Consider the following 23066-nt stretch of genomic DNA (forward strand, 5'->3'; position numbering starts at 1 on the left):
ATGAGTATAGTCCCAGTCCACACAATGTGTCTTCAGAAGCCAACCCTCTCAATTCTGGAATCAACCTAGTGAACCTCCCCTGCACTCCCTCCATTGCCATTACATCCTTTCTCAGGCAAGGAGATCAAATCACACACAGTAACTAGTGGTAGCATGAACACTTCCAATTTGATATTATGAAGCGTTTTCCAACAATTTCATAGAATCATAGAATGCCTACAGTGCAGAAAGAGGCCATTGAGCCACTGAGTCTGCACTAACCTTCCAAAGCACATCCCACCCATACCCAACCACTGATCCTACCCTCTAACCCCGCATTTACCATGGGTGATTCACCTGGCCTGCATATCCCTGGACACTACTGGGCAATTTCGTATGGTCAATCCACATAATCTGCACATCTTTAGATTGTGGGAAGAAATGGAGCTACCTAGCAAACACCCAGGCAATCACAGAGAACGTGCAAACTCTACACAGACAGTTGCCCAAGGCTGGAATTAAATCTGGGTCTCTGTTTCATACAGGATTCTGGAGATAACAATTGATAAAACAGTATTTGCAAGGGAAAATTGAATCACGTCCTTGAAAATAATCAAATAAACTTTCAATCCTGACTCAACTGAAAATTAAAAATTACAATACAAAGAAATAAATGATTACCACAGATGTTGGCATGTAAGTCAAAAACCCCCCAAAAACTGAAATCAACTTCAACATTGCCTCTAAACTGTGGAAGTGCAGCCAATCCAAGGTTCCACGCATGCTGACCACCATGCCTCTGCATTAACTTCCAGTTTCAGACCACTGCTGCACATAGATCTCAGGAGGTCTGAGCACCAAAATAAATATTAGCGAGAATATTGGTCAACCTATATGCCAAGTATAAAAGTAAACTGGAGGGGAGAGTGTGGCTCATCACTATTTTGAAATGTCATCAATATCTGATACAAAAAGTGGGGTCTTAAACTCACATGCACCTTCGCAGCACAGCCAATTTTAACTGCTTGATCCTTTCTGTACAGTTAGAAGGTACTGGAAAATTGAAGCTGACTACTAATGACTAGAATAGTGTGTCATGGCAAAAAGAGTACCAAATTATATGCAAAAGTATGACTTTTAGTCAGGAAAATGGGTAATTTGACATGCCAGATTCACCCATAATCCACAGTTTTCAGTAACAGCAGAAGAGATTAAGGAGCATCTTATTGCAATGATAGAATATTTACTTCACATAGCAACTCATCTGCATAAGTGGAGCCCTTTACATTTGCTTTGCACCGAATTTTAGTTTCTATTCCTAACTATTTCGTAGTTAAAAATCACACAACACCAGGTTGTGGTCCAACAGTTTTAATTGAAAGCACTAGTTATTGGAGTGCCACTCCTCACCACATGATGAAAGAGCAGTCCTCCCTAAGCTAGTGCTTCCAAATAAACCTGTTGGACTATAACCTGGTGTTGTGTGACTTGTAACTTTGTCCAGCCCAACCCAACACTGGCACCTCCAAGTCATTACTATTTCATGATGTTCTTTGAAAGATAAAAAGGCAGAAGTGTAAGATTAAGCTCTAAAGTAGTTCAGTTTCACAGTCACAGATATATTATCAAGCATTCACTTAAAATATTCAGAGAACCGCAGATACACTGAGTCAAAATGGCCACATCAATGTCTCGTTGGCAGTGTATAAATTTAGCCCCACTTTACCATTACATCACTAGCATCCAATCAAAAGAAAGCTGCGTTAACTCAGATCTCAAGCTCTAACATGTCACTAATTACATACTGAATGATTGTACTGATTCTACTGGAAACAAGATTCTCAGAAACAGCCAACTATATAAAAGAATCATGAAGCTAATAGTTCTATAAATGAGAACAAGGCATTTGAAATGTCATTGAAACTAATGAGAAAAGTTTGCATATCAAATGAAGCTCTCTGACAGATAACTGGTCATTTGGATACTCAACACCTTCTGGCAATTGAGACAGTCTAATCAAGATTTGTAGCTAATACACACTTTCATAAACATTATTCAAGAATTACTGTTCTATCTCACAGACATAGCCAGACATACAACATGACACTGAGCTTCAGGCTGCAGCATTGATTCACAGCAATGTTCTGTGACATTATTGAATTGAGTCAATAGTGGAAAATGGAACACTGTGAGACAAGCTTAGGGTGATGCACATTATCTAATGCTAGCAGGTTGTTGAGGAGAGAATTGGCACATCTTTACATGTAGAAATGCATAGACTTGTCTCTTGATTTTTATATTTAAAAAATGTGTTCAATATGATCAGCTGGTTCAGAAATAAAAACTTACAAAATGTCTCATTTCAGCCTTACCATTCTGAAATTCTGTGTGGGTCTTGTTTCCATAGCTCTTAATATTTCCCGCATTTGTTTTATTCCCTTGGCTAGGTCCCTGTGACAAAGAAACATAATAGATTTGTTGCTCTGTTAATCCTAAAGCAATCTCTCCTGTATCACAGCAAGAACTACCTCTTTGTAAAAAAAACATAAATGACTTTGGGATATTCCAACATTTTGTGAAAGGCATTTTAAATATAAATATTTTTCTTACTTCCACATCATTCAACCACTAAGTCAGTAAAAGACTACTTTAATAAGTTGCCATTCTTCATTTCATAAATGCCATGCATATTCCTCTAAACTAATTATTCCAAAAGACTCAAAATGCATTCAATCCTGAGTTACCAGATGATCTGCACCGTCTTATATAACATCTACACAAGAACATGAATATATGTGTAAAGACCATACCTTTTTCATTTTTGTATTTTTGACTGCAAACTGATATGGGAAAAGGGCTGATTAAAAAAAGACCAAGGTTTGTCAAAGGGATTACTGCACTTTCAAAAAGTAAGTTCCCGCACTCTTTGGGAGTGATATTTGCAGTGATACTTGTTAAAGCAGTGGGGGAAGGTTAATTACAGATTTTGTAAATATCCTTGGTGTCAGCCAATCTGGCCAGCAAGTAGCTCATTGGTCTGAGAAGTGATAATCAGTTGTTGATAACAAAGGTCCTCTGCCTGACAAAAACCATGTGATTGGTTCTGAGGTAGGTGAACAGTTTGTGGTTGTGAATGAGAAGCCTTCGGACCTATAGATGGCATCTCTCTTTGCAGTAAGTAAAGCCCCCTAAAGCCTGAAGGAAGCCAGTTTGTTTTTCCTCACCAGTTGCTGGAAGCTGTGGCTTTTAACCAATAACTGAGAGACTTTTGTGAACCAGTTGTTCTGTTTCTCCAGCAAATAAGAAGCACCCTGAGGACAGCAATAAATTACAACAAATCTTGACAAGCTGAAGGATCATTTCATGTTGAACTGCCTTTTAGTTTTTCCCTCCACCCCTAACACCAACATGTTTGTATAAACTTTTTCTGTGTGGGAGCTTTTTTTCTTTAATAAGGAGTTCAAACTTTTAACTAGTAGAGTTAAATGTCAACAGTCCATAGCTGATTACCTGTAGCAAGAATGTGTTTTTTGTAATAAACAGCAATTCATGTTAGGTACAGAAATTTGGAATTACAACAGCTGGGTATTTGATGACCAATACAGACGCAATGTGCTTATAGTATCTGAGAGATAATTTACTGACAAGTTGTTTACCCAAGTGATTAAGTGGCTCAAGTGATGCCATGTTTGGTTATTATCTCACTCAAACAAAAGTATTTCAGACACTAGCATAAAACTAAAAAGTTTACCTACTTGCCATTTGGTATTCCATTAATGGTGTAAATATTAGATAGCCATTATTCAGTCACCCTTGAATTTATCAATTAACAATTTCAAAAAACTTAATTATGAGTGTTTGTAACATGGACAGGTAGATTTGAAGTTAGTATACAACAAGCAATCCATAAGTTGGGCATTTAATTTGCGACATTAGCACAATTAGAATCAGAGTTTCAAGGAAGCGTAGATATAGTAGCAATGTCACTCGACTAATAATCCGGAGACCCAGGATAATGCTCTGGGAACAAGGGCTCAGAAGATTCCACAAAGGCAGATGGTGAATTCATTACCAATCAGGAATTTTTAAAAAACTAGCCTAAGGGTGATTATGGAACCAATTCATTGTCATAAAAATCCACCTTGTTCATAAATGTCCTTTATGGAAGGAGACCAGTCACCCTTACTCAGTCTGGCTTACATGTGACTCCAGACACACAGCAATGCAGCTGTCTCCTAAATGGCCTCGCAAGCCACTCAATGGCAATTAAGGATGCAGCGAGCAGTAGCCACATCCCATGAACAAATATAAAACAAATATTATAGAAGGCAGTGATGGTGGAACTCTTTGAAAAAAGATATCCAGTTAGCCTCTTTCTTTCCTGACAGGCCTGTAAAGTTCCCCCTTTAATTATATATCCAATTCCCTTTGAAAAGTTCCTATTGCATCTGCTTCCATCAACCTATTAGGCAAAGCATTCGTAATCATAATTTGCTGCTTTAAAATAATTACCTTCATCTTACTTCTGTTCTTTTTGACGATTAATTTAAACTTAGGTCCCCTGGTTATTGAACCTTCTGTTCTTGAGGTCAAGGATAGCATTAGACTAAAATGTTGCAAAGAATACCAATAAGTGTGAGGAATGCAAGTGCTTTAAAAAAACAGTAAAGAAACCAAGAAGTTAATAATAAAGGAAAAGATAAAATGAGAACAAACTAGGCAGGAATTCAAAAAAGCACTTTATCACAGCTTTCTAAGTATGTAAAAGGAAAGTAGCTAAATTAAACATAGATTTCTTAGAAACAGAAACAGGAGAAATTATCATCAGAATGAGGAAATGGCAAGGACATGAAAAAAACATTTTGTATCAGTCTTCACAAAAGAAATGAGTTGCACATTAAAAATTAAGGGCAAATTAGCATGAGGAAATGAGGTTATTTAATATCAAAAGTGAATGAATACCAGAGAAATTCAAGTGTCTAAAATCTAACAAGTGTTCAAGACCTGATGGCCTATATCCTAAGAGAGATGGCTAGAGACATAATGAACACATTGGCTGTGATTTTCCAAATATTCCAATAGTCTGAACTGTTATTGAGTCATAGCGTCAATTCGTCCACACCAACCAGCGCATATCCCTCTAAACCCTTCCTATTCATGTACCCAGCCAGATGCTGTTTAAATGTTGCAATTGTTCCAACCTCCACCACTTCCTCTGGCAACTCATTCCATACAGGCACCATGTTCTGCGTGAAAACATTGCCCCTAAGGTCCATTTTAAATCTTTCCCCTCTCACCCTAAACCTATACCCTCTAGTTCTGGACTCCTCCACACCAGGAAAAAGACCTTGTCGATTAATCCTATCCATGCTCATGATTTTATAAACCTCTAAAAGGTCACCCCACAGCCTCTAATACTCCAGGGAAAACAGCCCAGCCTATTCAGCCTCTCCCTTATAGCTCAAACCCTCCAACCCTGGCAACATTCTTATAAATCTTTCCAGAACCCTTTCAAGTTTCAAAACACCCTTCCGATAGTCCATCAGAGCACAGGAAGAGGGAGCAGAAGAAGGTCAGCTCTACTATTCAATGAGATCATGGCTAACCTGATTAACCTCAACTCCAATTTTCTGTTTTCTGGGTAATCCAAGATGGAGGATGGGAAAAATTTCTGGCTGTAACAGGCTGCTCCTTTTTTGAGGTTTTCGAAATGTTGGAGGTGATTTCCTCGAATTCCAGGAGCAGCAATTACTGTTGTATATGCTGTTGCATCGTTTTGGAACTTCAGAGGAAAAAAAGTCAACATAACAGCACAATAGGGAGAGGAACAGACAAAGGCAGCACATGATGAGGTCAGTGTAGAAGAGAGAGATAGAGAAAGAAACCTACACTGCTCTCTGACACAGCAGTGAACCTGTGCAGTTACTGCCTTTGCTGTTTAATTCATGTATCAATGGACGCCAGAGTGCATCTGCGAAGATTAACAAACAGCGAAATTCCCAACTGATCATGGAGTAAACTGTTTGGGAAAGCTCAAAGCACAGAAAAAGATAAGTCAATAGTTTGAAATGTGGCCTTGGGGCCTAGCTGTATGTCTGTAGTAGTGAACAGAGTTGGTTCTTTCTTGATTATATGTTTTATTGAGATATGTCCCTTGAGTAAACTTGAAAGTATAAGCAATAAGTATTAAGTTAGCCTGAAGCAGTATTTTACAGAGGAATGAGACAGGGCTATTTTCTGGGTCTGCAGATTGGATGAAGCAAAAATGGCCTTTACTGGAGTGATATGCTCTTCTTGTCAGATGTGAGAGTTGAGGGAGAGTTTACATGTTACGGAGGATTATATCTGCAATAAGTGCCATAGATTATGAATCTTATCAGGTCAAATCGAACGGTTGGAGCGACAGTTAGAGTCAATGAGAAATTTACAAGAGCAAGTGGATGTGATGGACGGCAGTTACAGAAAAGGAAAGAAAAGTTGCAGATGCAGTCACATTTTTGGGTTAACTTCTGGAAAGGTCAAAGCGATAGGCAGGTAGTGCAGGAGTCTTCTGTGGCTATCCCCATTTCAAACAGGTATGCTGTTTTGGAAAATATAGGGGATGATGGATTCTCAGGGGAATGTAGCACAAAAAACCGAGTTTCTGGTATCAGACTGGCTTTAATGTAATGAGGGCTACGTCGGGTTCCAAGAGATCGATTGTGTTAGGGGATTCTCTAGTCCAAGGTACAAACAGACGTTTCTGTGGCCAGCAGCGAAAGAGCAGAATGGTGTGTTGCTTCCCTGGTGCCAGGATCAAGGATGTCTCAGAGAGGTTGCAGAATGTTCTCGAGGGGGAGAGGGGCCAGCAAGAGGTCATTGTCCACATTGGAACCAACGACATAGGAAGGGAAAAGGTTTGAGATTATGAAGCGAGATTACAGAGAGTTAGGCAGGAATATACAAAGGAGGTTCTCGAGAGTAGTAATATCTGGATTACTCCCGGTGCTATAAGCAAGTGAGGATAGGAATACGAGAATACAGCAGATGAATGCATGGCTGAGGAGCTGGTGTATGGGAGAAGGATTCACGTTTTTGAATCATTGGAATCTCTTCTGGGGTAGAAGTGACCTGTACAAGAAGGACGGATTGCATCTAAATTAGAAGGGGACTAATATACTGGCAGGGACATTTGCTAGAGTTGCTCGGGAAGATTTAAACTAGGAAGGTGGGGGGTGGGACCCAGGAAGTTAGTGAGGAAAGAGATCAATCTGAGACTGGTACAGTTGAAAACAAAGGCGAGGGCAGGCAGTTACAAAGCAGAGAACAAGGTAGGACTGATAACTTAAACAGCATTTACTTCAATGCAAGGGGCCTAACAGGGAAGGCAGATGAACTCAGGGCATGGTTAAGAACATGGGACATGGATATATAGCAATTACAGAAACATGGTTCAGGGATGGACAGCTTAACATTTCAGGATACAAATGCTATAGGAAGGATAGAAAAGGAGGCAAGAGAGGAAGAAGAGTGGTGTTTTTGATAATGAAATACATTTGGGGAAGTTATTTGGGTGGAACTGAGAATTAAGAAAGGGATGATCATCTTAATGGGATGGTATTATAGACCCCCTAATAGTGAGGGAAATTGAGAAACAAACTTGTAAGGAGATCTCAGTTACTTGTAGGAATAATACGGTGGTTATGGTAGAGTATTTTAACTTTTTAAACATAGACCAGGACTGCCATAGTGTTAAGCGTTTAGATGGAGAGGAAGTTGTTAAGCATGTACAAGACAATTTTCTGATTCAGTATGTGGTTGTACCTGGTAGAGAAGGTGCAAAACCTGACCTACTCTTGGTAGGACAGGGCAGGGCAGGTGACTGAGGTGTCAATGGGGTAGCACTTTGGGACCAGCGATCATAATTCTATTAGTTTTAAAGTAGTGATGGGAAAAGGTAAACCAGATCTAAAAGTTGAAGTTCTAAATTGGAGAAAGGCCAAATTTGACGATATTAGGCAAGAACTTTCAAAAGCTGATTAGCTGCAGATGTTCGCAGGTAAAGGGACGGCTGGAAAATATGAAGCCTTCAGAAATGAGATAACAAGGGTGCAGAGACTGTATATTCCTGTTAGGATGAAAGGGAAGGCTGGTAGGTATAGACAATGCTGGATGATGAAAGAAATTTGAGGGTTTGGTTAAAAAAAAAGCATATGTCAGGCATAGACAAGATAGACCGAGTGAATCCTTTGAAGAGTATCAAGGCAGTAGGAGTATACTTAAGAGGGAAATCAGGAGGGCAAAAAGGGGACATGAGATAGCTTTGGCAAATCGAGTTAAGGAGAATCCAAAGGGTTTTTACAAATACATTAAGGACAAAAGGGTAACTAGGGAGAGAATAGGACCCCTCAAAGATCAGCAAGGCAGCCTTTGTGTGGAGCAACAGGAGATGGGGGAGATACTAAATGAGTATTTTGCATCAGTGTTTACTGTGGAAAAGGACATCTTGAAAAATGTCCATATTACAGAGGAGGAAGCGGTGGATGTCTTGAAACGCATAAAGGTGGATAAATCCCCAGGACCTGATCACGGTCCTAGAACTCTGTGGGAAGCTACAAAAATGATTGCTGGGCTCCTTGCTGAGATATTTGTATCATCGATAGTCACAGGTGAGGTATCAGAAGACTGAAGGTTGGCTAATGTAGTGCCACTGTTTAAGAAGGGCGGTAAAGACAAGTCAGGGAACTATAGACCAGTGAGCCTGACTTCGGTGGTGGGCAAGTTATTGGAGGGAATCCTGAGGGACAAGATGTACATGTATTTGGAAAAGCAAGGACTGATTAGGGATAGTCAACATGGCTTTGTGAGTAGGAAATCATGTCTCACAACTTGATTGAGTTTTTTGAAGAAATAATGAAAAGGATTGATGAGGGCATGGCGGTAGATGTGATCTATAAGAACTTCAGTAAGACATTCAACAAGGTTCCCCAAGGGAGGTTAGATCTCATGGAATACAAGGAGAACTAGCCATTTGGATACAGAACTGGCTCAAAGGTAGAAGACAGAGGGTGGTGGTGGAGGGTTGTTTTTCAGATTGGAGGCCTGTGACTACTGGAGTGCCACAAGATTGGTGCCACTACTTTTTGTGATTTATATAAATGATTTGGATGTGAGCTTAAGAAGCATAGTTAGTAAATTTGCCGATGACACCACAATTGGGGGTGTAGTGGACAGTGAAGAAACTTACCTCAGATTACAATGGGATCTTGATCAGATGAGCCAATGGGCTAAGGTGCATTTTGGAAAAGCAAATCTTAGCAGGACTTATACACTTAATGGCAGTGTTGCTGAACAAATAGACCTTGGATTGCAGGTTTATAGCTCCTTGAAAGTAGAGTTGCAGGTAGATAGGATAGTGAAGGCAGCGTTTGTTGTGCTTTCTTTTATTGGTCACAGTATTGAATGCAAGAATTGGGAGGTCATATTGCAGCTGTACAGGACATTGGTTAGGCCACTTTTGAAATGGTGCATGCAATTCTGGTCTCCTTCCTATCGGAAAGATGTTGTAAAGCTTGAAAGGGTTCAGAAAAGATTTACAAAGATGTTGCCAGGGTTGGAGGATCTGAGCTATGGGGACAGGTTGAATAGGCTAGGGCTGTCTTCCCTGGAGCGTCGGAGGCTGAGGGGTGACCTCATAGAGGTTTATAAAATCATGAGGGGCATGAATAGGATAAACAGACAAGGTTTTTTCCCTGGGGTGGAGGAGTCCAGAACTAGAGGACATAGGTTTAGGGTGAGAGGGGAAAGATATAAAAGAGACCTAAGGTGCAACATTTTCACACAAAGGGTAGTGCGTGTGTGGAATGGGCTGCCAGAGGAAGTGGTGGACGCTGCAGTATTTAAAAGACATCTGGATGGGTATATGAATAGGAAGGGTTTGGGGGTATAGGGACAAGTGGGACTAGATTGGGTTGGGATATCTGGTCAGCATGGACGAGTTGGACCAAAAGGTCTGTTTCCATGCTGTACATCTCAATGACTCTGTAACTGTTGATTTCCATAATGATTAAATCTGTCGATGTCAACCTTAAATATACTTAACAACAGGTTTGCTGAATCTCGTGACAAATGTCAACTACAAAAGCTCACCTTCGGTTCTTTAGACTTCACAGTTGTGCCATAAAGCCAATTTCTTAAAAATGAAAGAATATTCTGGTTCCCTTTTCACAGATGATACTTTTTCATCTGATTTTGGTTTTCCATTTATATACTTCTTTAGTTTTTAAATCACTCTTTACTTAAATCACTCAGAAATCTTTTTGCTACTCCTGCACACATTCCTGAGTATCTGCAAGTACAATCTATACTTAATGACCCAACCTCTACAGACCTCTTCAGTAAAGAATTCCATAGACTGACTACTTTCAGAGAAGAGTCCCTCCTTGTCTCTGTCTTAAATTGGCAGTGATTTCCTCGGAGATCATGCTCTCTGGAATTAGGCTCTCTCACAAGGGCAAACAACCTCCCAGTATCTACTCTGTCAAGGCCTATAAACAATTTTACTTGTTTCAATAAAGTTGTCTATCATTCTGCTAAACTCTAATGAGTGAAGGCCAAACGTACTCAGTGTCTTCTCATTCAGAAATCCCTCCATACCCAGTATCAACCTCGTGAACCTTCTCTTCCTCCAACACCTGTATATCTTTTCTTCGATAAGGTGAACAAAATTGTTCACAATACTTTGAACAGGTGTGGTCTGACTAATGCTTTGCACAGCTTTAGCAACACCTCTTTATTTATACTCCATTTTCTTTGATATAAAGGTCACCAGTCCATTTTCCTTCCCCATTTCCTGCTAAACTTGGACACTAGCATTATGTAATTTATGCACAAGGACCCTCAAATCCTTTTGTGCTGCAACTTTCTGCTGTCTTTCCCCAGTTAAATCATGTTCAATTCTCTAATCTTCCTGCCAAGTTCCATAATGTCCCCACATTATATTGTCACTGTGAAGTGTTTGCTCACTCACTGGGTTGGAGATAGCCTGGTGGTATTGTTGGTTGACAGTTAATCTAGGAACTCAGCTAACTCAGCTAATGTCCCATGTTCGAATTCCGCCACAGCAAATGGTGTAATTTGAATGCAACTTTTTATATTAAAAAAAATCTGGAATTAAGAATCTACTGATTACAAAATCATTGTCAGAAAAACCCATTTGGTTCACTAATGCCCTTCAGGGAAGGAAATCTGCCATCCTCACCAGGCCTGGCCTACATGTCACTCCAGACCTACAGCAATGTAGTTGACTCTCGACTGCCCTCTGAAATGGCATAACAAGCATTCAGTTGTACCAATTACTACAAAGTCTCAAAGAAATAAAACCAGACAGATCACTTGGCATCGACCTAGGCAACAGAAAAGAATGGCAGAAACAGCCCTGTGGACCCTGCAAAGTCCTCCTCATTAACATCTGGGAGCTAGTTCCAAAACTGGGAGAACTGTCTCATAGACTAGTCATGGTCATACACAACAGAATCACACCTCACCATATCCCCGACAGCACCATCATCATCCCTGGATATATCCTGTCTCACCAGTAGGACTGACCCAGCAGAGGTGCCAGCACAGTGGTATACAGTCAGGGAGGTGTCGCTCAGGGGGTCCTCAAAATTGACTATGGGCCCCATGAAGTCGCATGGCTTCCAGTTAAGCATGGGCAAGGAAACCTCCACCTGATTGCCGCGTATGATCCTCCCTCAGCTGATGAATCTGTACTCCTCGATGTTGAACGACACTTAGAGGAAGCACTGAGAATGACAAGGGCAGAAAATGTACTCTGGGTGGGGCATTTCAATGTCCATTACCATGAGTGGCTCAGCAGCAGCAGTGATCAAGTTGTCAAGTCCTAAAGGGCATTGCTGCTAGACTGGGTCGTGAGGGAACCAACAAAAGGGAAAACCATACCTGACCTCATTCTTACTAATCTGCCAGCTGCAAATGCATCTGTTCATGACAGGATCAGTAAGAGTGACCTCCAAACAGTCCTTGTGGAGATAACGTACTGCCTTCACATTTGAGAATAACCTCCAACATTGTGTGGCACTATCACCATGCTAAATGGGACAGACGTCCAACCGATCTAGCAACTCAAGACTGGGCATCCCCAAGGCACTTTGGACCATCAACAGCAGCAGAATTCTACTCCAGCACAATCTGTAACCTCATGGCCCGGCATATCTCCTACTCAAACACGACCGTCAAACCAGGGGATCATCTCTGGTTCAAGATAGTGTGCAGGAGGCATAGCTGAAGATAAGGTGTCAACTTGGTGAAGCCACCCAACGAGAATACTTTTATGTCAAACAGCATAATCAGCAAGGGATAGACAGAGCTAAGCGATCCCACAACCAACACATCAGATCCAAGCTCTTCAGTCCTGTCACAACCAGTTGTGAATGGTGATGGACAATTAAACAATTCACTGGTTGGACTGAATTGAATTGAATTGAATTTATTGTCACCTGTACTGAGGCACAAGGAAAAGTTTTGTCTTGCGAACAATACAGGTGAACCATGTAGTTAAATAGCACAGATAAGAGATTCAAAATGGCGGTGACCCAACAAGTCTGTAGTGCTTTGCCTAAGACTCGGGCAAAGTGGGGCACCCGCCTTCACCACACCTTTTAAATCATTTAAAATAGCTTTTGACCAGTATACTTAGTCATTTTATATCAAACTTGAACAGTTCAGTGTTGTTCTTAGAATGACTAAGGGAAAAAATTCCCAAAGTTCACAACAGGCAGGGACCCCTCCCCCACCCTCTCCAGCAGTGGCAGAGATGTCTGTGGCCGCCTCGGGGCACTCGAGGGGAGCCTGGTCTCTGTGATCAACAAGCTGCAAGAGAGGATCGACACCTTCATCAAAGAATCAAGGAGCAGGTGGGAGTCGTTCTCAGTCATGCTGCAGTAGCACGACCGAGAAATTGAAAAACTCGAACAACGTGTCAGAGCGGCGGAGCAAAAGGCCTAAACCTCGGAAGCTGCTGCCGAATTGGCCATGGACTGGGTTCAGGCTCTCGAGCAGCGAGGCTGGACCTTGGAAGAGCACAGATGACTTGATCATTGGGGTCATCAAAAAAAATTTGGTTTCTGGGCTTTCCTGAACGGGAAGAAGAAGGTCAGCTTGCAGTTTATTTGGAGCAATGGCTCTCTCAAATATTAAAGTTGGAGTCGGGATCAGGCCAGGTGCGGGTGGAGTGGGCCCACCGGGTTGCTATATGCAGGACCGGGCCGGACCAGCGCCCCCACCTGGTTCTGTTCCAGCTCCAATGCTATAAAGAGATGCAGATGCTCCTGGAAGCTTCCAGAGTCCTGGGGAAGGATCCCCAGGCCATGATGCACAAGGATTCCAGGATTATGTTATTCCAGGATTTTTCTCCAGCTGTGGTCCGCAAGAGGAGGGCATTCGATGAGGCGCCTAAGAGACCTAAATATCCAATATTCAGCAACTCAAGACTGGGCATCCTCAGCAACACTGCGCTTCAGCCATGAAGGATCTATATACAACTTTGGATCACGCGAGAAGGCTAAATTTTTGGACTCTCTTAAATAGATTGTAAGATTCAAACCGTATGGATAATGATTTTGCTTTGACCTCCCCACCGCTGGGTTTACCCTTTCTTATTTCTCCATCCCTTTTTTGTTCATTACGTTCTCCGGGGGGCTTATTTGTTATTCACTATGTGACTTCTTGTTTTACAGGCCGTGCAGCTTATTTGATTTGTGTGGGAGGGGGGGTTTTTGTTTTGTCTGATCTTTTTTTAGAGCGGAGTTCTCTTCTTCTGTCATCTTACTTTGTTTCCTAATAATTGCTAGGATTGTAACTTTGTAGTTTTATATATTTATATTTTGTATTATGCTTGCTAAATGCACCTAGGTGTTGGTGTGAGGGGGTGGTCACTCACTTTCAACTTTGGTTTTATAGAACACTTGAATTTATCTATTCCATTTTATAATGCCTGGGTCAAGGGCAGGACGCTAGTTAGGACAGGTTATGGTGGGGTTATTGACAGGTAATTACGCCCCCTCGGAGCAAGGGGAAAAATCTCCTTTCAAAAGTGTTTTGTATTTTTTTTCTTAGGAATAGTTTTTAATTGTATTGGTGTAAATGTCTTAAAGAATTTTTGCTTTTGTGAATTTTCCATGGTCTTTACTCAGGGTGTTTTTGTGGGGTTCTTCCTCCTGGAGGGTCTCGGGCTTGCCTGGACGATCGTGGCTAGCTATTCGCTTAGGTGGTGCACCTGGAATGTCAAGGGGAGTAATTCACCAATCAAAAGGAAGAAGATATTATCAAACCTTAAAAAAGAGAGGGTTGATATAGCTCTTTTACAGAAGACACACCTACTTGACATAGAACACTTAAAATTACAACAGGGTGGATTTGACCACACACCCTTTTCTCATCTTTTAGCTCAAAAAGTAGGGGAGTAGTCATTCTCATTCGGAAGAATCTTCCTTTTAAAATCTTAAGCCAGAAAAAGGATGAATCTGGACAGTATATACTGATCAAAGCCCTAATAAATGGAGAGGAGTATGAGATTTTGAAAATTTATTGCTCCCCGGCATACCCCTTCAAATGTGTAACAGAAGCGTTTTCCAAGTTGATGGATTTTGGGGCCCACCATATAAGCATACGAGGAGATTTTAATTGTATTATGGACTCAAAAATAGATAGGATACCCAACAGTACTATTAGTATATCTCTTAGATCCAGACAATTGGAGGACCTGAATAAGGAGCTAGGCCACTAGATGTGTGGAGGTGTCTTCACGCCCAGGGCAGAGACATTACTTTCTACTCTAACCCCCACAAGTGTCATACCAGAATTGATATGTTTTTGCTTCCTTGACCCTTGTGAATTCCAGACTGTCCTGCAAAATAGGTAATATAGCAATCTCTGATCATGCCGCAGTATATATGGAAGTTCAGACTAGGGACAATGGGACAGGCCCCTAACATTGGCAATTGGATTCCTTTTTAATGAAGGATAGCAAATTTATAAAATGTTTTTCTCAAGAATTCAAAACCTTTTTGGAAATTAATTCAGGTACGGCCAGTAACCTGTCGACGATGTGGGAGACCATTAAAGCTTATGCACGAGGTTTGATCATCTCATATTCTGCGACCCAGAAAAGACAAAAGGGAGGTCAACTGCACCTACTCGAGGCTCGCTTGAAGGCAGCTGAGATAGCGTATGTTGATAGGCCCTCTATTACTAAGCTACAAAGGATCACAGCCCTTAGGACAGCCTTGAATACTGCACTTATCCAAACGGTAAAGAGGGAAATATTATTTTCAAAGCACAGACTATATGAATATGGCAAAAAGCTTGGCAGATACCTAGCATATCTTGCTAGGAAAAAAAAAGGCTCCTCAAGCTATCACGTCCATTAGGGAAAGTGCTGGAATTCTGATTTGTGATAGTAAAAGTATCAATACAGCCCTTAGAAAGTTCTATTTTGAACTGTCTAAATCGCACGACTGTAAGAATAGAACTAAGAAGATGGAATCCTTCTTTAAAAACTTGGCCTTTCCGGATTTAACCTCGGAGCAGATGTCGATCCTGAATATGCTCTCCTGGCAACCCAGGAAGTACTCTACGCAATTAGACAGCTTCAGAGTGGCAAAACACCTGGACCAGACAGATTCCAGGTTGAATTTCATCAAGAATTCATAGGGGAACTGGGGGCTAGTCCACTTATAGACATGTAAAATTACTCACATAGTCAGGGCTGCCTCCCGCCTTCGTTGCGAGAAGTAAATATTTCTCTCATTCTTAAAAAAGGAAAGGCCCCAGAAGATTGCTCATCATATAGACCAATATCCTTGCGAAATGTAGATTTTAAAATCCTTTCTAAAATGTTAGCATTAAAGATTGGAGAGGGTCTTACCATATATCATGAAAGAGTACCAGACACGGTTTATCAAGGGCCGTAGATCATCTAACAACTTTAGAAGGGTCTTAAATATGATACAAGCATGTCAACAGGAAATAATACTGGGATAGTTGTCTCCTTGGATGCAGAGAAGGCATGTGACCCGGTTGAATGGTCATATCTTTTTTACACACTGGAAAGGTTTGGTGTTGGACAGGTATTTTCTAAATGGGTGTCAATATTATACAATGACCCCAAAGCTGCTGTGATTACCAATGGTTTAGGTTCGGATAGCTTCAGTGTGGGTAGGGGCTGTCGTCAGGGATGTCCACTCTCACTATTATTCACGCTAATAATTGAACCACTAGCGGAAGCTACACGAACTGATTCTAACATAGTGGCTCCGAGGATTGGTTCGGGTAAACATAAAGTCACTCTCTATGCAGATGATGTCCTCCTTTTCTTAAGTAATCCTTTGATATCCGTGCCCCGCTTAATTCAAGTAATTAATCTATTTAGTTTGTTCTCAGGCTATAAAATCAGTTTTATGATATCAGAGGCCATGCCGTTGGGTGATCTTGTTGTTATATACAATTTATCGGACTGATCTTGTTTCCCTTTCGGTGGTCACTGGAAGGTTTTCTATACTTAGTATGTTTATCACCCCAGTATTTGGTCAGCTGTATGAAGCCAATTTGTGTGCCTACTAGAGAAAATAAGGCAGGATCTTCAACGCTGGGGAGATCTCCCAATGTCCTGGTTAGGCAGAGTAGCTCTAGTTAAAATGAATATTCTGCCTCATTCCTTATATCCTATGAGAATGCTCCCTTTGATGTTGCTGAGACTAACGTTACATAAAGTACATGGCTGGCTTGGTTCCTTTATTTGGAATCACAGACTGCTCCTTATCAAATGAGAAATGCTGCAGCTTCCACAAGCCAGGGGAGGACTGGATATTCCAGACTTTAGGAGGTATCAGTTGAGCTCTTTATTATCCTATGTAGCGTATTGGGTCTCTTGCGACCCAGAATCAATTTGGTTAGATATTGAGATCTCCCAAGCAAAGTGTCCCCTCATCAATCTTTTATTTTTAGATAAGATGAGAGCTATTATGGACTATAGTAAAAACCCTATTGTATTAAATACAATTAAAGCCTGGAGCAAGTTGAAGGTAACTTATAAAAAAAAACTCTCCTTAAACTCCTATTGTGGGAGCATGGGGTTTTCAGCCAGGGCTGATAGATGCTACATTTAAAACCTGGAGGTCCAGTGGTGTCTCTTGCTTAGGAGACCTGTTCAATGGAGAGATCATGATATCTTTTGAGCAGCTGCACCAGAAGTTTGGAATTCCCCTAATAGAGACCTTTTTCTGTATTTCCAAATACGAGATTATATACAGACGAAGACCACATTATTAGACAGTCCCTACAAATCGGATAGGGAGAGAAGAGTGCTATGACCAATGAGTCCACCCTCGGTCAGTACTCTTTATCACTCATTACATAACGAGATATCGAAAGACATGGAACGACTGTTTAAAAATGGAACCAGGAATTGGGGTCAGAAATCCCTTCAGAAATGTGGGAGGACATCTGGGAAAATGCCAGAAAGATCTTTATTTGTAATAGAACTCAAGCTATTTAATTCAAGATACTCCATAGGGCTCATATAGCACTGGAACGACTGGCAAAATTTAGGGTAGGAACATCCCCAATGTGTCCTAAATGTAAAACAGAAGTGGGCACTCTCACGCATTGTTATGGACATGTCACAAGATTTGAAAATACTGGGACAGAGCAGCGAGTGCTCTGACAGAAATCTTGTGAACGGAGATTGGATTGGATCCAGTGTCTCTTTTCCTGGGCTTTTCAAATCTGCCCTCCCTGGATGTGCATGGGAAGAAACTATTCTCCATTATCTCCTTCTGTGCAAGGAAAAATATCTAAGTGAATTGGGTATCTGAGGGCCCTTCAAGACGTTTGAACTGGCACAGGTTAATCATGGAATGTATTCCCCTTTACTTCCTCACAAATATGGTGCACCAAAAAAACTGAATTATTCTATAAAATATGGCAGCCCTTTCTGAACTATATAGACACAGATATTTTGGCCATATTGTCAACGGCTTTGTCTAGCTGTGGTAGTGGTTCTGGCTGGTCCAGGGGCCCCTGGGGGGGGGAGGAATCCCGTATAAATTCGGGTTTTTATCATGACTTGATGTTAATCCATTTTGAGTATATACTTAATTATTTAATTATTACATTATTTCTTATTAGTATTGTAAGATTTCTTATTTTATGCTTTTGTTGTTTGTCGGATAGATTAGTAGTTAGCTGAGTTTTTTTTCTCTTTTTTTCTTTTGTTGTATTTTGGTTATTATTTATTTCTTTTCTATATATATTTAATTGTATATTAATGTTTAGACTTGTTTGTATTACTTTGTAATTTTGTTCAATATGTTTAAAAAATTTCATTTTTTCTTTCAATAAAAATACCTATAAAAAAAGCATAGATAAGTAAATATTAGATAAACAGCGGCAAAAGCAAAAACACAGGTACAGGCAAATGTTAAAAGTTTGTAAGTCCATTCAGTATTCCAACAAGAGAAGGGTAGAAACTGTTTCGAACCCAGCTGGTGTGTGTATTCAGGCTTCTGTACCTTCTCCCTGATGGTAGAGATTGTAGAAAAACATTGCCAGTGTGGGATGGATCTTTGAGAATGCTGGCGGCCTTTCCTGGACAGTGGGCCTGGTAAATGGATTCTATGTTGGCCTTTGTGATTGTCCGGGCTGAGTTTGCCACTCTCTGTAACCGTCTCTGATCTTGAATGGTACAGTTGCCATGGCGGGTAGTGATACATCCAGACAGAATATTCTCGATAGCGCACCTATAAAGGTTGGCAAGGTCATCACGCCAAATTTCCTCAGCTGCCTTAGGAAAAGACGTTCTTAGGCCTTTGTAACCAAGTGGAAGGGGTGGAGGAGGCTCCACAAATATCCCCATCCTCAATGGTGGAAGAGCCCAGCACATCAGTGCAAAAGATAAGGCTGAAGCTTTCACAGAAATCTTCAGCCAGAAGTGCCAAGTGGATAATCCAACAGACCCCACCATTACAGATACCAGTCTTCAGCCAATTCGATTCACTCTACATGACAGCAAGAAACAGTTGGATACATTAGATATTGCAAAGGCTACAGGGCCTGACAACATTCGGGTATTAGTATTGAAGACGTGTGCTCCAGAACTTGCTGCTCCACTAGCCAAATTGTTCCTGTACAGTTGGAGAACTGGTATCTACCTGACAATGTGGAAAATTGCCCATAAAAAAAGCAGGACAAATCCAACTTGGCCAATTACCACCCCATCAGTCTACTCTTGACCATTAGTAAAGTGATGGAAGGTGTAATTAACATTGCTATCAAGCAACACCCGCTCAGTTGTAACCTGCACACTGATGCCAGTTTGGGTTCTGCCAGGACCACTCAGCTCCTGACCTCAAGGCGATGTAGCAAAACTGTAATCAATGGGAATCAGGGGGCAAACTCTCTAGTCGTTGGAGTCATTCCTGACACATAGGAAGATGATTGTGGTTGTTGGAGGTCAGTTAGCTCAGCTCCAGGTCATCTCTGCAGGGGTACCTCAGGCTAGTGCCTTTGGCCCAAACTTCTGCAGCTGCTTCAGCAATGACCATTCCTCCATCATAAGGTCAAATTGGGGATGTTTGTTGATGATGGCACAATATTCAGCATCATTTGTGCTTCTTCAGACACTGAAGCAGTCCCATGTTGAAATGCAACAAAATCTGGACAATATCAAGGCTTCAGCTGACAATGGCAAGGAACATTCGTGCCACATAAATGCCAGGCTTTGACCATCATGAATAAGTGACTATCTAACCACCATCCCTTAGTATGGGGTTACCATCACTGAATCCCCCTCTATCAACATCCTGGGATTATCATTGACCATAAACTCAACTGGATGCACCACATAAACACAGTGGCTACAAGAGCAGGTCAGAAGCTAGGAATAATCTGGCGAATAACTCACCTCCAGACTCCTCAAAACCTGTCCACCATCTACAAGGCACAAATCAGGAGTGTGATGGAATATTCCCCACTTTCCTGGATAAGTGTAGCCCCAAGAAGCTTGACACCATCCAGGAGAAAGCAGCCCGCGTGACTGACACTACATCGTCCAGGCCTCCATTCCTGATGAAGGGCTTTTGCCCGAAACATCAATTTTCCTGCTCCTCGGATGCTGGCTGACCTGCTGTGTTTTTCCAGCACCACGCTGATCTTTACTACATCCACCAGCATTCACTCTCTCCACCACCAATGCTCAGTAGCAGCAGTGTGCATTATCTACAAGATGCACTGCAGAAATTCACAACAGATTATCAGACAGCACCTTCCAAACCCATGACCACTTCCATCTAGCAGGACAAGGACAGCAGATACTTGGGAACACCACCACTTTCAAATTCCCTTCCAAGCGACTCACCATGCTGACTTGGAAACATAGCACCGTTCCTTTACCATTGCTATGTCAAAATCCTGGAATTCCCTCCCTGATGTCAGCCCACAGCAGGTGCACTGCGGCGCTTCGGAGACTGCTCACCACCACCTTTCAAGGCCAATGAGAGACGGGCAATAAATGCTGGCCCAGTCAGCATTGTTCACATCCCACAAATGAATAAGACCTGATCATGTCCCTCAGCACATTCTTTGTGTCATCCTCACCACTTGCCTTCACACCTATTTTTGTATCATCTGCAAACTTGCTAGTGGCATCCAAGTCATTCAATATAGATTGTAAATAATTGTGGATCCAATACAGATCCCTGTTGCACTCCTCTATTTACAACTTGCCATCCTGAAACTGCCAGCTTTAGCCTAATGTTCTTTTTTTCAATTATTTAACCAATCCTCTACCTCTGCTAATATACAATTCTCAACACTTGGTTTCTTATAATAATAAGTAGCCTCATGTGCACTACCTCACTGAACACCTTTTAGAAATCCAAATATATCACAGTTAATGGTTCCCTTTTATTGATTCTCTGTTTTTGTGTGTGCCTGTGTAGCATGTTCTTAGTTTTATTGAGAGTTTTTTAAGCATCTGTGCCAATGTACTGAGTCAGGCCTCCCACCCAGACCACATCAGTAGTCAACAGCCTCTGCACACATTCAGTAATCAGCCGGACTCTCATGGAACAAAAATTCCAACTTCTGGACCACTTACTCCTGAGTTGGATTTGCAGAGCTAGGAAATATTCCAATTTAGCCCTCTTAAACCAGGAACGAAATTCCATTCACAAGAAATCAGGCAATTAGTCAAAAATAATTGTTATCATTCCATGGCAGTGCCGCATTCCCAACTGCGTGAGGTTTTTTTTTACATTTTCTGCAATTTAAAGTGTACTTTCCTTTTTAAAAATTGCACAAGTCATTCCTCCAGAACACACTGTACAGAGAAGGATAATAAGGTTTTGTGTTGACTCCACATGTTAAATGCAAATTTATTGGATTGCTTACCCTTTTTTTAAATAATGCACATAAGCACTTTGCAATGCAGCTTCAAGAAAGTATGTGAGCTCCAATTCCTGAACAGGCACATTTCCCTTCGTACCTCTAGATTGAGTGCTGATCATAATCTTCAAGAAGCAAATGAGAAATAAAAAGCAAAAAGCTGGTTAAGATAAAAGGAAGAGTATGGTCTGTCAACAATTACTTTTTGCTTTATACAGAACACGGCCATTAGATAAAACTACATTCTGAAACCAATGTGTGATATTTCCCAACTGCTGTTTTGTCAACTCTTAACATCAGTTATATCACTGATATAATTATAACAATAGTTATTGATGGATGTATGTTATCAGCATGACTGGCATACTGCAAACGTTTGTCAATGTGATTGCCCAGACATACAACTTATTAAAGTCTACCAGACTTACTCATCACCAACTGTTGACCCAGATCCTCTCACAAGGGCTAATGGTAAAAAGGTGACCTGCTTAAGGTTCAATCACCCTCAGGAGTACAGTGACTAGCTGATTTAAACTAATGCTTTCTTTTCCTACCAGCATTGTTATGAATGCTGTTTCTTTGAGACTGTTATGTTTTAAGCTGTCTCCTTTTATTCCAAGTAAAATGGAGTATTTTAGAAATTGACATTAAACAAATTTGTGTAGCCTGCCTGTTATGGAGACAGAAACGTAAAACGTACTGCAAGTAAGGTACAAGTATTAACACAAAGGAGAACATGGCCAGGCTTGCTGCTTATAGACTTTCAAACACTAAGCCAGAGATTTAATAAAAACTCATCAATAGGTATTCATATGCCAAGCAGAAAAAAAGGATTATTTCTGGGTTAACCACCAAGCAGAGTGAGCAGGGAAACCCAGTTCAAAGCTTTGGATAGTAGAAGGTGCTATGTTATTGGTTGCTTATTCAAGTGTGTTTAGAAGGTGGAATGATGGGACTGTTTTAAAAAGGACACTGGAAGATTCATCCTAGTGGATAAAGGATAAAAGACCCTGTTAAAGCAAGGAGAAGCTTGGGACTTTAAATACAAGACAATGCATCCTGAAAGTGTAATGTAATAAGGAGGCATGAAGTTTCATTTTCTGTAGCTTAACGCATTAGTTGCCTATTAATATTAAGTTTAGTCTGTTGATTTTAGTCTGCATTTTACAGTCAGAGTCTTCAAACACTAAATCTTGTCGTATGATTCTTTCTGCTGGTCCACGGAAAATTCACCACTCTTTTCTGATTCTCAGTTTGAAACTTCACTGCCAGAGAGTACAATACAGAGCAGTGATTTAATCTACTGTTGCGCTAAAACGTCACCACTTTTTCTAGCAGGAAGGAAAAATAAATCAGTTTGTGACTTGGTCAAATCTTTACCTCATCACTGTAAGTAAACTTTATATATATATTATTAGAAAGCAAAAACCAAATTGCTGTTTGACACTTGCTCTTGAGCATGTAACATTTGCTCATCTGAGACTTGGATCAACAGACAAAGCAAAAGTGAGGAAATGCCAGGGGAAATCAACTCATGTTGCCAATTCCCCCTGCTTCAAATGTTTACAGTCTGATTAATCTTGTCAATCAGAAAGTAATGGTTATTTGTAGGATTTCATAAGTGAAGGGAGAGAGAAAGAATG

General features: G+C 40.9%; 1 protein-coding gene across 3 annotated transcripts in view; it reads right to left on the reverse strand.

The window, feature by feature from the left end:
• Positions 1-23066, reverse strand: part of LOC132819708 (tetratricopeptide repeat protein 7A-like) — a 373105-nt gene that overhangs the window by 296816 nt on the left and 53223 nt on the right. For all 3 annotated transcript variants that reach the window (XR_009645113.1, XM_060831372.1, XM_060831373.1), the window contains 2 exons: positions 21430-21548; positions 2352-2430 (listed from right to left, as the gene is read on the reverse strand). Coding sequence is in view for 2 of the 3 variants with exons in the window: in XM_060831372.1 (XP_060687355.1) it covers positions 2352-2430; positions 21430-21548 (198 nt within the window). In the remaining variant the exon portion in view is untranslated. The remainder of the gene's footprint in view (positions 1-2351; positions 2431-21429; positions 21549-23066) is intronic.

This window comes from Hemiscyllium ocellatum, chromosome 10, assembly GCF_020745735.1.
Source record: "Hemiscyllium ocellatum isolate sHemOce1 chromosome 10, sHemOce1.pat.X.cur, whole genome shotgun sequence".
Lineage (NCBI taxonomy): Eukaryota > Metazoa > Chordata > Chondrichthyes > Orectolobiformes > Hemiscylliidae > Hemiscyllium > Hemiscyllium ocellatum.